The following is a 14,256-nucleotide window of genomic DNA, read 5'->3' as shown; positions in this document are numbered from 1 at the left end:
ATAGCTGGTGTTAGGCTAGGGAATAAAACTAAAACGTCAGGCAGGTCCTGAGGAAGAAGGGGCTGGAGAGACCTTAGAGTCACATAATTTTTTAAATTATATATAACTTTAGATGTTTAAGTCAAATTAAGTGTTACCTTATTCATCTCTTACATAATATTTAAGCTAAGAAAGTCCTTCCTGACCCAGAACTTTAATGCTTACCTTTATTTTCCTCTAGTTTCCATTTTTAATACTTTGTTTTCATTTTAGTCTTTACATTTAACTGTTTAATCCATCTGGAATTGACTTTGTTGTGTATAAGGTAAGCCTCATTTGAATCTTTTTTTCTGTTTTAATGTTTATCACATCTATATTGTCCATTAAGCTTTTCTTTGTAACCCTATTGTGCCAGTGGGTAAAACAGGGAGTGCTGAATAGCTAATAAAATGTATTCCCAGGTGGGGATAATGCTTCGGGAAACAAAAGAAATTTCTCTGGGGTTTGCTCTTTCACTGAGGTGTGTTAAACACTACAGGTACAAACTCACAGCCATTTAGGATCACCGCTCTCAGAGTACTACTGCTACTTTGTATTTATAGATTGCAAAATTTTTAAGGAACCAACACTTTCCACAGAGATGACTTTATTCTCATGACCACTGAAGTGGGGAGAGGGAAGAGTAATATGTCACCACTACTTGATTTGTTTATTCCCACAAGAAATTATGTGGAGTCAGGCTTCTTCCCCTGATGCTGGCTGGAAATCAAGTGGGCTTGGCATCTCTGTACAGTACAGGCCAGACACTGGGCTGAGAGCTGTGACTGGTTAGAAAGGCAAGTATAACCTGACCAGATTGGTTCTGGAGTCACCGGGGTCCCCCTGTTGTTACTTCACGGCATTCTAAAGACCTGTCCACCAATCACAGGGCTCCTTACTGGGTGAAAAAATGACTGCTAGACATTGCCAGGAGTCCCTAGCAACACTGTGGCTTTTGAAATCTGGAGGGGGAGGCTGTGCAGTCGGCCGATAGTAGAGGAGAGTGCTGATGCCTCAGGAAGAGACGGCTCTCAGGATGGACACCCCACCCTCTGAAGAACCCTTAGATAAGCAAAACAAAAAACTAGAAAACCAGGAAGAGGAGATGGAGTGTAAGGAACTGGATGGTCTGAGGGAAGCCTTAGCAAACCTCCGGGGACTGTCCGAGGAGGAGAAAAGTGAGAAGGCGATGCTGTACTCCCGCATCCAGGAGCAGTCCCAGCTCATCTGCATCCTGAAGCGGAGGTCAGACGAGGCCCTGGAGCGCTGCCAGATCCTGGAGCTGCTCAACACAGAGCTGGAGGAGCAGAGGATGCAGGATGCTGAGAAGCTGAAGGCCAAGAGCGAGCAGGCCCAGAGGCTGGAGGAACGCTTTATGACCCTGGCAGCCAACCATGAGTTGATGATCCGCTTCAAGGATGAACACAAAAGTCAGAACATCAATCTGAGAGAGGAGAATGAGAAGCTGAGGATGGAGAATGACCACCTCTTCAGCCAGGCTCTGAAGGACCAGGAGGCCAAAGTATTGCAGCTCACTGCCCAGAGTGAAGCCCTCACCAAGGAGCTGGAGTCTCTGAAACAGAGGAGCGCTCAGGAGACCTGCCAGGCCCAGGTCCGAGAGAAGGAACTGCTGGAGCTGTTCCAGAGCCAGCAGGCCTGCGCCCACACCAAGGACACAGAGCAGCTGCGCAGCCAGCTGCAGAGCCTCAAGCAGCAGCACCAGCAGGCCATGGAGCGGATGGCCAAGGCCGAGCAGGCACACAGCCAGCTGAACCGGGAGCTGCAGGCCAGGCTGCAGGCCGTCACTTGTGAGAAAGATGAGCTGTTGCAGCTGTCCATGGAGAGGGGCAAGGTGCTTCAGAACAAGCAAGCAGAGATCCGCCAGCTTGAGGAGAAGTTGGAGACGGCCAATGTGGCCAGGAGGCATGCGCTAGAGCGGTTTGAACAAGAGGCAGGGGCTGTGGACAGTAACTTGAGAGTCCGGGAACTCCAGCGCAGGGTAGATGGGATCCAGAAGGCTTACGATGAACTCAGGCTGCAGTCCGAAGCCTTCAAAAAGCACAGCCTGGATCTTTTAAGCAAGGAGAGAGAACTCAATGCCAAACTCCGCCATCTCTTTCCATAAGGAAGCTTCTAGTTCCTCTGGCCTCCAATTTAGAAATCAAGTATTTGTGCCTTGTGACGAGAGTAAAGATAGGATTCCATTTATTCTACTTTTAAGTACAAGAGACCACTCAAAGAAAAACTACTTTACTATGATATTGTTGTTGCCATTGTCAGGATAACACTAATTTTCAGTCCTACCACCTAGAATACACAAGATTTACCAAATTTCTTTCTGTGCCTTTGAAATCTTCCTAAGTTTGCTGTCAGTATCTCCACCTCCCCCATAACTTATTCATTCTCAACCTCAGATATCTTCATGTGTCCTAAGTTTTAAAATTAGCAGCCGTTATGGACTTGAGTGAATCTTAAAAGTGCAATGGGATGTGTTACTGTGAAAAGAAAAAAATAGTATAATTAGCCCTTGTAGATAGGTAAGCTTGTAATCTCCCGTAGTTGAGACTGTAATCTGTAACAGTTAATAGCATATTAATAGCATATTAATAGCATGGGTAACTTGCAGAAAAGTGTCTGATTTTGCAATGGGACAAACAGTTGCTCGCTTCACCTGCTTTATGGCAGTATCCTTTCTATTTTATTTTATTCGCACTAGCTTGGAGAACAAAAATTGAGCTCATTAAATTCTTTTCCAAAGTAGGCAAACTCTATTATAGTCAGTCTATATGAGCAATAAGATTCAAGTAAGTAAAATCAACCCATTTTAATTTTTCCTGCAAGCTTAGATCACATTCCATTTTCTTGGTTTTTCTCCTTAATAGAAATGGATTTAAAGGTACAAAAAAGCAAATATCAGTAGTTTCATTTAATATTGCACCATATGCTAATAGACAAAAGTCCCCAGTTTGGGGTAATAGGTCACAGCCCACTGGATATATAGAAACCCATAGTGATTGTTGTGTTTCTATTAACATACTTTCTTGCAACTCTTTCCTTTTATAAAAAAACCCATCTAAATGTAATGTATGTATGTATACTTACATCATTTTTGTAGGAATACTTAAATGTGTAATGATAAAAACATAATAGTTATTATATATTTATGCAAAGTTCTTAAAGAGGTAGATGTAAAACTGCACTTTATGTTTCCTTATTTCCCTGTATTTAGTTGACATAGAAGCATTATTATGAATACTTCCCAAAATAGATTGCAGTGTAGTATTTTTCTCACACATTTAGTGCTAAGAGTGCCAAGAGTTACCTAATGATTTGAATTTATTAAAAAATATTACTTGGTACCTTTTTAATAAACAATTTTAAGCATCACTTGCCTTACCTAAAGCAATTTTTAAAATCTATTTTCTCACAGTCCTATTAAGATTGTGGTATTAAATACAAATTCCAAGGATCCACCTTGCTGGCATGAAAGGACTGTTTACTTCCTCTTACACATTACCAAGAATCAGAATATATAGGAGCTGATTAAGGTTACCCTTTACCGAGTGCATACTATTTATCATTGTGCTGAAGCACTTTCAATGTATTGTTTTATTTAATCCTTAGCACCACTGAAGAAGCTAATAGTGTTCATTTCTGTTTCAAAGAAGAGGAAACTGAGATTCAGTAATTTGCTCAAGGCCAGTTGGTCACTGGGGAGCCGGGATTTTGATGACAACATCACACTGAAAGATTTATTGACTGTCTACTGAGTACCAAGCTCTGGGGGTGGGCACTGAGAATAAGCATGAAGAAGCATGTTTTCTGCCCTGGAAGAGCTCCCACACAGTCTAGCCCAGGGGCAAAAGAGCAGTCACATACAGTGTAATGTGTTTTCACAAGGGGTGTTATGAGATCACAGCGGGTAAAACACACACACGCACACACCAGTTAAAAGCCTGAGGGTAAGGGTTGGGATGGTAGAGAGGATTGCCCGGGATGACTAACACAGAAGTTGATATATAAGCTGGTTCTTAAATAACTAGTAGACTTTTATCAGGTGTTGAAAAGGGAGAAAGATTTCAGACAGCATCGTGTAGAAAGCCACAGAGGTTTTTAAAAATGTCCAGAATACTTGGAAATCATAAGTAGTTGGGAGGAGGTGCGGAGAAGCATCTCTACAGATAGAAGAGAAGAGAGGCGGGAGGAGACTGGCAAGTGCACAAACAGGAGCCACAGACGAGCCCTCCTCCTCCTCCCACGCAGGTTCGGGCGGATTAGCGAAGAGACTGGTGCGCATGCTTGCCAGCATCTCTTCCCGCCCCCTCCTCCACCCTCGCTGGCCCGTGCAAGCTCCGCCCAAACAGCTGTCGGGTGGGGTGATGATCTCTCCCATTCAACTTTTGTGCCCAGCCTGCGAGGAGGAGGAAGAGGCTCCTGGGCAAAGGCCAAGCGGGTCCTGAGGGCCATTTGAGCAGGGAATTCTGGGATCCTCGTACAGGAGTGTGGGCTAGTAGAGGACTTGCCACCTGGGCTCTTCATTAGGAGGGAAGGGTGCGTCTGGAAGAGCATGGGGGATGGGTAAGGTGCATGCTCCCTAAAACGTGGGCGCAAAGAAAGGGTCTCAGTTGACCGGGTCTAAGGACAATACTGTTCAGTCATGCTAAGGAGTTTGTGTTAGGTTGAACCATATAAAATTGCCACTTTGTAGGTTACAAATGATTAGATGTGGGCCATTCCATAATGCTCACTCTAATACCCTTTTGAAAGATATTGAAAAGAAAGTGGGTAATGAGAATAGAAGGTCAAAAATGGATGCCTAGAGAACAGCTGAGGAAAGGAGCCCACAACACAAAGGAAGAAAGTAAGAGTAATGTGAACCTATCATGTGTCAAGTGCTTTGCATGTCACCCTCATACCAACTCTTCAGGGGAGGTTCAATTATCACTATTTTATAGATAAAAAATGAGACTCAGAGAGAGAGGGTGACTCGCCCAAAGCCAGGAAGTTTTGGGGTGGCAGGGGTGAGATTTGAACCCAAGCCCCTCTGGCAGGACCGGCTTCATGGACGTGCCACCTGCACGGGGACCCTGCACTTGGTTCTACTGCTGCTGCCTTGAGATTCTTAATAATTGTGTGGCAAGGGGCTCCACATTTTTATTTTATGCTGGGCACAACAAATTATGTAGCTGGACCTGCTTTCTGGCTCTAAAACCCATGCTTTTTCTCAGTATACAAACCACCTTCTAACCAGCCACAAAAGGGCAATGTTTTGTATTTGTTTGTTTGGTTGGTTGGGTTTTTTTCCCCCTCTGTGCTCCACAGCACTTTGTAATTCCACTCTCAGTGCTTATCTTGTATTTAATCTGTGACCCAGACCAGATTAGGGCATGGGCAACTAGTTATTGTGGTATGCTCATCTGTAAAGCCATGTTTATCATTGGAACAAACTGTCAAAATGTAAATCAGCCACCTCCAAATGACTGCCCTTGAGGAGAAATTTAAAAACAAAACAACAAAACTCCTTTGTAAAGTAGATCTAGATCCCTAGTGAATTTGTCTGTGGCATCCACAAGCAGTAACCCTAAAATGAAAATCCATAGAACAGAGATTCTAAAACCAAATAACGTGTGACTAGTGCTGTGTAGCTAAGTGTGATCTTTTGTGTTACCTACACTGTAAGCCCTTCAGTGTGCCTCTAAGGAACTTGTCTGGTTCAAAAAAAAATCAAAGAGAGCTAGAAAAAGAAGAACTACAGGAAAAGTGAACTGACTGGCTGATGTTTTCACAACACTGTCTCTGTTTCACTTAGTGAAAATTAACAGAAGTTAATTTGTTTCTAATAAACAAAGTATTGATAGAAAATCTATTTCTCCCCAACTCCACTACATTGAAGTTAAACCTTTAAAGAACATTGTTTGAAGAAATACCTGCCCAGGTGCTTGCTGTTCTATCCAGCCCTCATTGGCTCAGATACCTGTGGAGTAGCTGTGGCTGGGTTGGGGCAGGAATGATTCTGTGTTCCCCACTATGACAAGATGAAGAGAACTGGGCAGACATTTGAGATACTACCTCTTGGCACATGAATAAAGGAAAAAGGGCCACGACCCTAACTACTCTCCCCAAAGCTGACCAGATGACTTGTCTTCATTATCATTGGCCAAAATTGGGCCATATGCAAATACCCCAACCAAACATCTTCATGGGCAATGTTGCCACCATGACTGACTTGGACCAGTCAGGATCTGCCTGGATCCTGGATAGGATAGGAATGAAGCCAATCTCTGTGGCATATAGTAGATGGGGCTACCTGACAAAAGCAGGGCTTTGCCAGCAAGGATGAAGGGAGATGAATGTTGGGTGGGCCACCAACAGTATCTGCTGTACCACATCTACTTAGATTGACAGGGCTTTGTCAGGCAGGGAATCTGGTTTTTTTTTTTTCAATCTCAGCCTCTTAAAAAAGTTGTTGGAATTTTAGGAGGTGGCCAAGAATGGACTTTTCTAATCATTTGTCCATCTCCTTAAGGACAAACTGTATATTATTTTCCAAACATTAAGAACATCTTATTAAATTTAAGGGCCTAGGGCTACTTGATGTTGTTCTTTTCAAACCTTCTGTTTATCCCATTTGGCAAAAACTAATCCAAGAAAGAATTTTCCCTTGGACAGAACTCCCTGGTCATTCATTACACAGTCAACTAACTACAACACCCCTTCTCCAACCCCCTCACTCCTCAATTCAACAAAGGGACTTATCCTAGCTATTTGTCAGACTCTCCCTATTTAATGCTTCTAATCCACTCTTATTTGCACTAGTGTGAAATAATCTTCCTTTTCATGTTTAAGATGATTCATTACAGAATTGTTTGTAATAGCAAAAGATTGGAAATACCCTACATACCATCAATAAGGAACCAATTAAATAAACTGTGGGCCCTCCATACCTTGGAATACATTGCAAATGCAAAAAAAAAGAGCAAGAAAAAGGAAGAAAGAAAAAGGAAGCTCTCTGTACACTGATATAGAAATATCTCCAGGATATATGCAGGGGAAAAAAACAGGGTGCGGGGACTTCCCTGGTGGCGCAGTGGTTAAGAATCCGCCTGCTAATGCAGCGGACACAAGTTCAAGCCCTGGTCTGGGAAGATCCTGCGGAGCAACTAAGCCCGTGCGCCACAACTACTGAGCCTGCGCTCTAGAGCCCGACAGCCTAGAGCCCGTGCTCCACAACAAGAGAAGCCACCGCAGTGAGTAGCCCCTGCTCTCCACAACTAGAGAAAGCCTGAGCACAGCTCAAAGACCCAACGCAGTCAAAAATAAATAAATAAATAAATTTATTTAAAAAACAAACAGGGTGCAGAACATCTCTCATATATTACTTTTGTGTAAGGGGGAGAGAATGGGGGGGATAAGAATATAAACATATGTACCCCCATCTGTATAAATAAATATTGGAAAAAAGAAATGCTAAAAAGAAAGTGTTTATTAGTGGTGTGGATGAGTGTGGGGACAGGGCTGGTTAAGGATGGGAGTGTGAAGGAAACTTCTCAACTTATCCCATTTTGTATCATTTGACTCTTGAACCATGTGAATATATCACCTCTTTAAAATTGGGAATTCCCTGGCAGTCCAGTGGTTACAACCCTGTGCTTTCACTGCCGAGGGCCTGGGTTCAATCCCTGGTCGGGGAACTAAGATCCCACAAGGCGCATGGCACAGCCCCCCCCGCAAAAAATATATATATATACACATGTATATTAAAATTAAAAACAAAAAATATCTTCTGCATAATTGCTTCCCAATAAGCTGTATTTCTGTGCAGATGACTCAAAAAGCCTACAGATTTTTCTTTCCCCAAGAACTGAGTAGACAAGACATATTTTCTATAGAGCCAAATATGGCCTGACAGATCTGGGTCAGGCCATTCAGCTGGAGGCTGCTGATTTCATTAATGTTCAGCCACATACGGCTAATGACAGTATCTTTTTCCACCCTAAGGACTGCCTCCTATGATTCCTATTTCTCTCCTAAGTATAAAGATTTAAATGTATTAACTTTTCTCATGGATTTTCACATGTCTGTGTGAGACCTAAATTTTAGATTTTGGAAAGCCTATTTTCTCATCTATTCAAGTTTTTAGGCTTTGGGTGTTGGTTTTTGGTTTTGCCCTAACAGACAAAAAAAGATGTAGAGGTAGGGCAGGCCAAGCCACTCTGATATTCAATTTTAATTAATAACTAATTTATTTAATATATCTCATTAATGTAACAAATATTTATAGAGAGCCTATTATCAGCCAGGCACTATGTTAAGTGCTGGGCACAACGTGAGCAACGCAGAGAACTTATCCTCACTGAATCTGCATCCTAGTGGGTAAGAAGAAAATGCTAAAGGATAGGATGACATGGGAGTGCATAGCAGGGTTTCTTAACATAAGGTAGAAGAGGTTAGGGAAAGCTTTTCCTAGAAGTGGCATTTAAGTTAAAGCCTATATAATGTATAAGAATTGTCCAAGAGCAGAGAGGAGGAAAGCATTAAAGAAGCTCAGAAGCCTTCATAGCACTTCCTGTTCTTGGTAAGAAAACTGCTTTCACAATAGCCACACCATCTAGGGCTGCAGAATAAACACTCACAGCAGACTCTAACAAGAGACCCTGGCTAGATTAATCCAATTATGCTCACATCCATATTTATCTCCATCCCTGTCAGAGATCTTAGCTCAATCCTCCCCATGCCCTATCCCCACTCAAATCCTTTCACTACGCCCTTTAGAAACCCAAATCTGTGATCAACAAACTAGTCAAGGTATTAGTGCAGTGAGTGAAGGGGAGAATTGGCATCAGACTGCCTTGTTTCAAATCATGTCACTTACTGGGTATCCTTAAATAAGATCTTACCGGGTGAAGAGGAAATCAGAGAGCTAAAGCTTTCAGTGAGTGAGCATTTATCCTACTTTTCCTATCCCCTGTATTTCACAGGGGAAATGGCCCATACGTGGTGAGATAAAGTTGCTTTTCACTGAAGAAATCCCAGATAAGAAAAGAATCCCAGGTAATAAAAGTAGTGAAATAATTTATTCAGGCACTGATCATCATTAGATGAAACCATTAGGAGAAAGGTTAATGGAGAATTTTACTGTCACCATTTGAAAACATTGATCAATCTTAGCATCACTAAAAACAGGAAAGCTAGATGTTATATGCCTCCTGAGGTGACTGGCCATGAAGAGCAGCACCTCCCTGCAAGTATTCCGGCCAAAAATGTTGAACCTTAAGCTAACTAAGCCCTGAGAACTAACTTCCCACTTACAGGAACTATGGGGATGAGGGGAAAGTAAAACAGTACAAGAAAGCAAACAGACAAATATAGAATAATGGGACATTGAACAGGACAACTGACCTGGCTTCTTCGGAAAATCAAATGGCATTGGTGAAAAGGGGTGGAGGACTGCTGTCTTAGATTAAAAGAGGTTTGAGAGATATAAGGAATGTATTAGAATTCTTTGGGTCCTTATTCAATCAAGCCATCTGTAGCTGGAAATTTTTGACACAATTGAATATTGACTGAGGTTAGATACCACCAAGAAATTCATAATAATTTGACTAGTTGCAATCATGACATTGTGGTTACAGAAAAAATGACCTTATTGTTAAAAATGTATAGTGATGTGTGTAGGGATAAAATGACATATGTCAAGGATTTTTATTTTACAATATTTCAGGGTAGAAAAAAGGCAGGGGGATGAAGCAAGTGTGGCAAAATTTTAATAATTCTTAAATTTGGAGGAGGAGCATACAAGGGATTCAGCATACTTTTTTCTCTAGCTCTGTATGATTGCAGATTTTCAATATTTAAAAAATTAAAGTTAATAAAGAGCTGAGGTTTGTGAAGGAGAGAGGAGGAGAAATGATTTGAAACTGGCAATGGGAAGCAAGAGCAGCTCAGTCAAGGTCTGGCTCTGGGGTGCCTGGGGTGAGAGATAAGACAACTTCCCGCCTGACTGCGAAGTGGAGCCCTTCCCATCAGAACACGAAAAGCTCTGCTCCTACCCTTCCAAATCTCTAATGCCCAAACTTCCTCTACACCTGCTCTCCCTTTTCCCCACCAGAGCAGCAAATCTCAACTTCAGGGGCTGCAACTGTGGGGCTTGATTAGTTGGGAGGCATACCAGTAATTTGTTACTATTTTAGTTGGTTACAAATGTTGGTCATTTTAAAATAAAATAAATCAGATTCCAGATTAGTCCACAATACTATAATTCTCATTCATTTACATTCAGAAATGGTTTTTTGAGAGGAAAGGAATGGAAAAACAGCTAGCACACTGAGAATTGAACATAATCCATGCAAATATGTAGCACTTGTAAACATAATCCTATAGTACCCTAGACAATGTCAATCTTTTGAGTCTTTAATGTTCATCCAATCATAAAAATCCTCTCATGGTCTTAGTTCCTACCTTTTACAGATTATACTTCATGAGTGCATAGGCAAACTGTATTAAAATGAGCATTCCGGCCTCTGTAGCACTCTTATCCTTCTGCTGTATCTATTCAGCAAAATCCCAACCCTGATTCAGCTGCATTCCCTACCATCTCTACACCAACTCTCTGTTTTAGGAAAGCCAATAAATGTATGTATTGGTGATGAAGAACCATAAAGTCACGGTCTTTGTGGAGGATTTGATAGATTGGTACTCATAATGTATTTCAGTCCTTCTTTTAATGTGTTTTTTTTTTGAATTTTATTTTTATTTTTTTATATAGCAGGTTCTTATTAGTTATCCATTTTATACATATTAGTGTATATATGTCAATCCCAATCTCCCAATTCATCATTTTTAATGTGTTTTCCTGTGTGGCACAAATGGAAAAACTAAAACAAAAGAAACACAAAAACAAATTATATTTGCCAGACACCTCTGCAGTTATATTTGGAAGATGCAAATGAGGCAGGGATCCTTTCCCTCTGCTTTGGCTGTTTTTGCTGCCAAGCACATTCTTGAAGACATTGGGTTTTCATCCTAGTATTCATTCTCTAGTTCTATCTATCTATCTATCTATCAATCGTCTATCAATTATAGGTGATTTACAATATTATATTAGTTTCAGATGTACAGCATAGTGATTCAATATTTTATAGATTTTACTCCATTTAAAGTTATTACAAAATAATGGCTGTAATACCCTGTGCTGTACAATATATCCTTGCTGCTTATCTATTTAATACATAGTAGTTTGTATCTCTTAATCCCATACCTCTATCTTGCCCCTTCCCCCTTCCCTCTCCCTACTGGTAACAACTAGTTTGTTTTCTGTATCTGTAAGTCTGTTTCTGTTGTGTTATATACATTAGTTTGGTTTACTTTTTTAGATTCCACATATAATTGATAACATACAGTATTTTTCTTTCTCTGACTTATTTCACTAAGCATAATATTCTCTAGGTCCATCCACATTGTTGCAAATGGCAGAATTTCATTCTTTTTATGGCTGAGTAATATACCAGCCATAAATATATATATATTATATATCCATTCGTATATATATGTATATAGCCATTCATCTGTTGATGGACACTTAGGTTGCTTCCATATCTTGCCTATCATAAATAATGCTGCTATGAACAATGGGGTGCATATATCTTTTCGAATTAGTCCTTCCTTCTGTCCTTCCTTTCTTCCTATCTTTCTTTTGATGTTTCCCCCAGGAGCAACCTGTCAGCCACCTTGGAAGTGGATCCTCTAGTTTTAGCCAAGCCTTCAGATGACTCCAGCCCAGGCCAAAATCTGGCTGAAATCCATGAGAATTCCAGAGCTAAGCTGTATAGCCAAGGCACTTACAGATTTCTGACCAATAGAAACCGCCAGAGATAACAAATGTTTATTGTTATTTTAAGCCGCAACAATAAGCACATGTTTATTGTTGTTTTATTGATGTTTTTAGGTTTTGGGTAACTTTTTAGGCAGCAATAGATAATTTATACAACAGGTTGAGAGTTTGGGCAGCAGCGGTGCTCTTGAAGCTAACATTCCAGCTTTCTATTTACAACTTTCCCAACTGGGGCAGAGATAGCAGTGACCTATCAGGCCTGTTTGGCGACATCGTACTGAGAGGCATTCTTGATCACCCAGCCTAATGCCCACTCCTCCAGTCCTTCCAATTACTTTGTAAACACCTTCTCTGTATTACATCTTTTTCTGCTTAAAATAGCTGAATTGGTTTCTGTTACCTGCAACTGAGCTTAACCAAATAAAAATACCCATCTCAAAGCAACAACTAAACACTAGAGGCATTCCTGCTGAAGTCAGGAATAAGACAAGTAAGTTGGTTATTAACAGCATTATTTGATATCGATCTGGAAATGCTGTTTCATTATAAGTCAAGATAATGAAATAAGTATTGCAAAGAAGGAGCCAAAATTGTCATTATATATAATAAGGTGATATAATTGTCTACCAGGGAAATTTGAATGAATAAGCTAAAAATAAAAACTATTAAGAAAGTTGAGTGGGTAAGTCAGTTAAAAATTTAACAAAAAAATCAATAGCTTTCCTATGTAGCAACAATAACCATTTAGAAAATATAAAAGAAGAAATAATTTAGTCCAGTAGGAAAAAATGCGTAAAGTTGCTGGGAAAAATAAATTCATAAATTTAATGCAATTTTCATGAAAATTCCAGCTTTTTTTTGAACTTGGAAAATTTTATAAAGTTATCTGGAAGAATAAATATTCAAATAGAGATTAAAAATTCTGAGAAAGTAAGACTAACAAAAAAGTACTTGTCCTATGACATATTAAAATATATTATAAAATTGCATAAAAATGTAGTGATTTTGCTTCCAGATTGGTTAGACTGATCAATGAAATAGAAGAAAAAGACCAGAAATACATTCAACTTTATGTAAGAATTTAATATCTGGTATACATGTTGGGAAATCAGTGTGGCAAGTATGAATTGTTCAATAAATCATATTGTGGCAAATAACTTTTTGAAAAAATTATATTACTATGTCACATTTTATACTAGAATAAATTCCATTTGGAGCTAAATGAAATAATCACTTGTTAAAAACTCTTAGTAGGGCTTCCCTGGTGGTGCAGTGGTTGAGAATCTGCCTGCTAATGCAGGGGACACAGGTTCGAGCCCTGGTCTGGGAGGATCCCACATGCTGCGGAGCAACTAGGCCCATGAGCCTTCCCTGGTGGTGCAGTGGTTGAGAATCTGCCTGCTAATGCAGGGGACACAGGTTCGAGCCCTGGTCTGGGAGAATCCCACATGCTGCGGAGCAACTAGGCCCGTGAGCCACAACTACTGAGCCTGCGCGTCTGGAGCCTGTGCTCCGCAACAAGAGAGGCCACGACAGCGAGAGGCCCGCGCACCGTGATGAAGAGTGGCCCTCGCTTGCCACAACTAGAGAAAGCCCTCGCACAGAAACAAAGACCTAACAAAAAAATTAATTAATTACAAAAAACTCTTAGTAAATTATAAATAGAAGTAATTTAAAAAGTTCTAAAACATATAGGTAAATATCAGTATTATTTAGGCTAATAAAGCCTTTTTAGGCTTAACATCAAAGCCAGAAACCAGGAAGAAAATTTTGATAGATTGACCATTTAAAAATTATAGCAAAACAAGCAGTTTTTACCCCTTTCCTCCCCCAGTAAATGATTAACTGGGGGGAAAATTGGAAAATATATAAGAGACAAAGGTATGTTTTCCTTATAATGCAAAGAGTTCATATAAATCAAGAAGGACAAAGACAGATATTTTCCCTGACAAACATTTTCTCCTACCTCAGAGAAAAATGGGCTAAGGAGGTAAAAAGGCTATTCACATTAGAAATCAATTAGTCATGTGAAAAACATTCAACCTTCTAATAATCAAAGAAATGCACATTCACAAAAAAGGATATCACTTTTAATTTTCGGATAGGCACATTCTAAAAAGAACAAATCCACTCTCATGAGTGCATAGGAACTACATACCGTGACCACCACTGGGGAGAGATACCTTCCCGTATGTAAGAAGGGTCTATGGGGCTTCCGTGGTGGCGCAGTGGTTGAGAGTCCGCCTGCTGATGCAGGGGATGTGGGTTCGTGCCCTGGTCCAGGAGGATCTCGCATGCCACGGAGCAGCTGGGCCTGTGAGCCATGGTTGCTGAGCCTGCGCGTCCGGAGCCTGTGCTCCGCAATGGGAGAAGCCACAGCAGTGAGAGGCCCGTGTACCGCAAAAAAA

The 14,256-nt window shown here is 40.7% G+C and overlaps 1 protein-coding gene across 1 annotated transcript; it reads left to right on the top strand.

The window, feature by feature from the left end:
• Positions 1 to 318: 318 nt before the first annotated feature.
• CCDC89 (coiled-coil domain containing 89) lies at positions 319 to 3,056 on the top strand. The gene has a single exon (XM_081239606.1). It carries the CDS (start codon positions 1,028 to 1,030, stop codon positions 2,141 to 2,143), a length of 1,116 nt encoding a protein of 371 aa, XP_081095732.1. The 5' UTR covers positions 319 to 1,027; the 3' UTR covers positions 2,144 to 3,056.
• The last annotated feature ends 11,200 nt before the right edge of the window (positions 3,057 to 14,256 follow it).

The sequence above is a fragment of the Mesoplodon bidens genome (assembly GCF_964165515.1).
Source record: "Mesoplodon bidens genome assembly, chromosome: 7".
NCBI classification, from domain to species: domain Eukaryota; kingdom Metazoa; phylum Chordata; class Mammalia; order Artiodactyla; family Ziphiidae; genus Mesoplodon; species Mesoplodon bidens.
The sequence above is the reverse complement of the archived record's forward strand: the minus strand, read 5'-3'. Positions and strand labels throughout refer to the sequence as shown.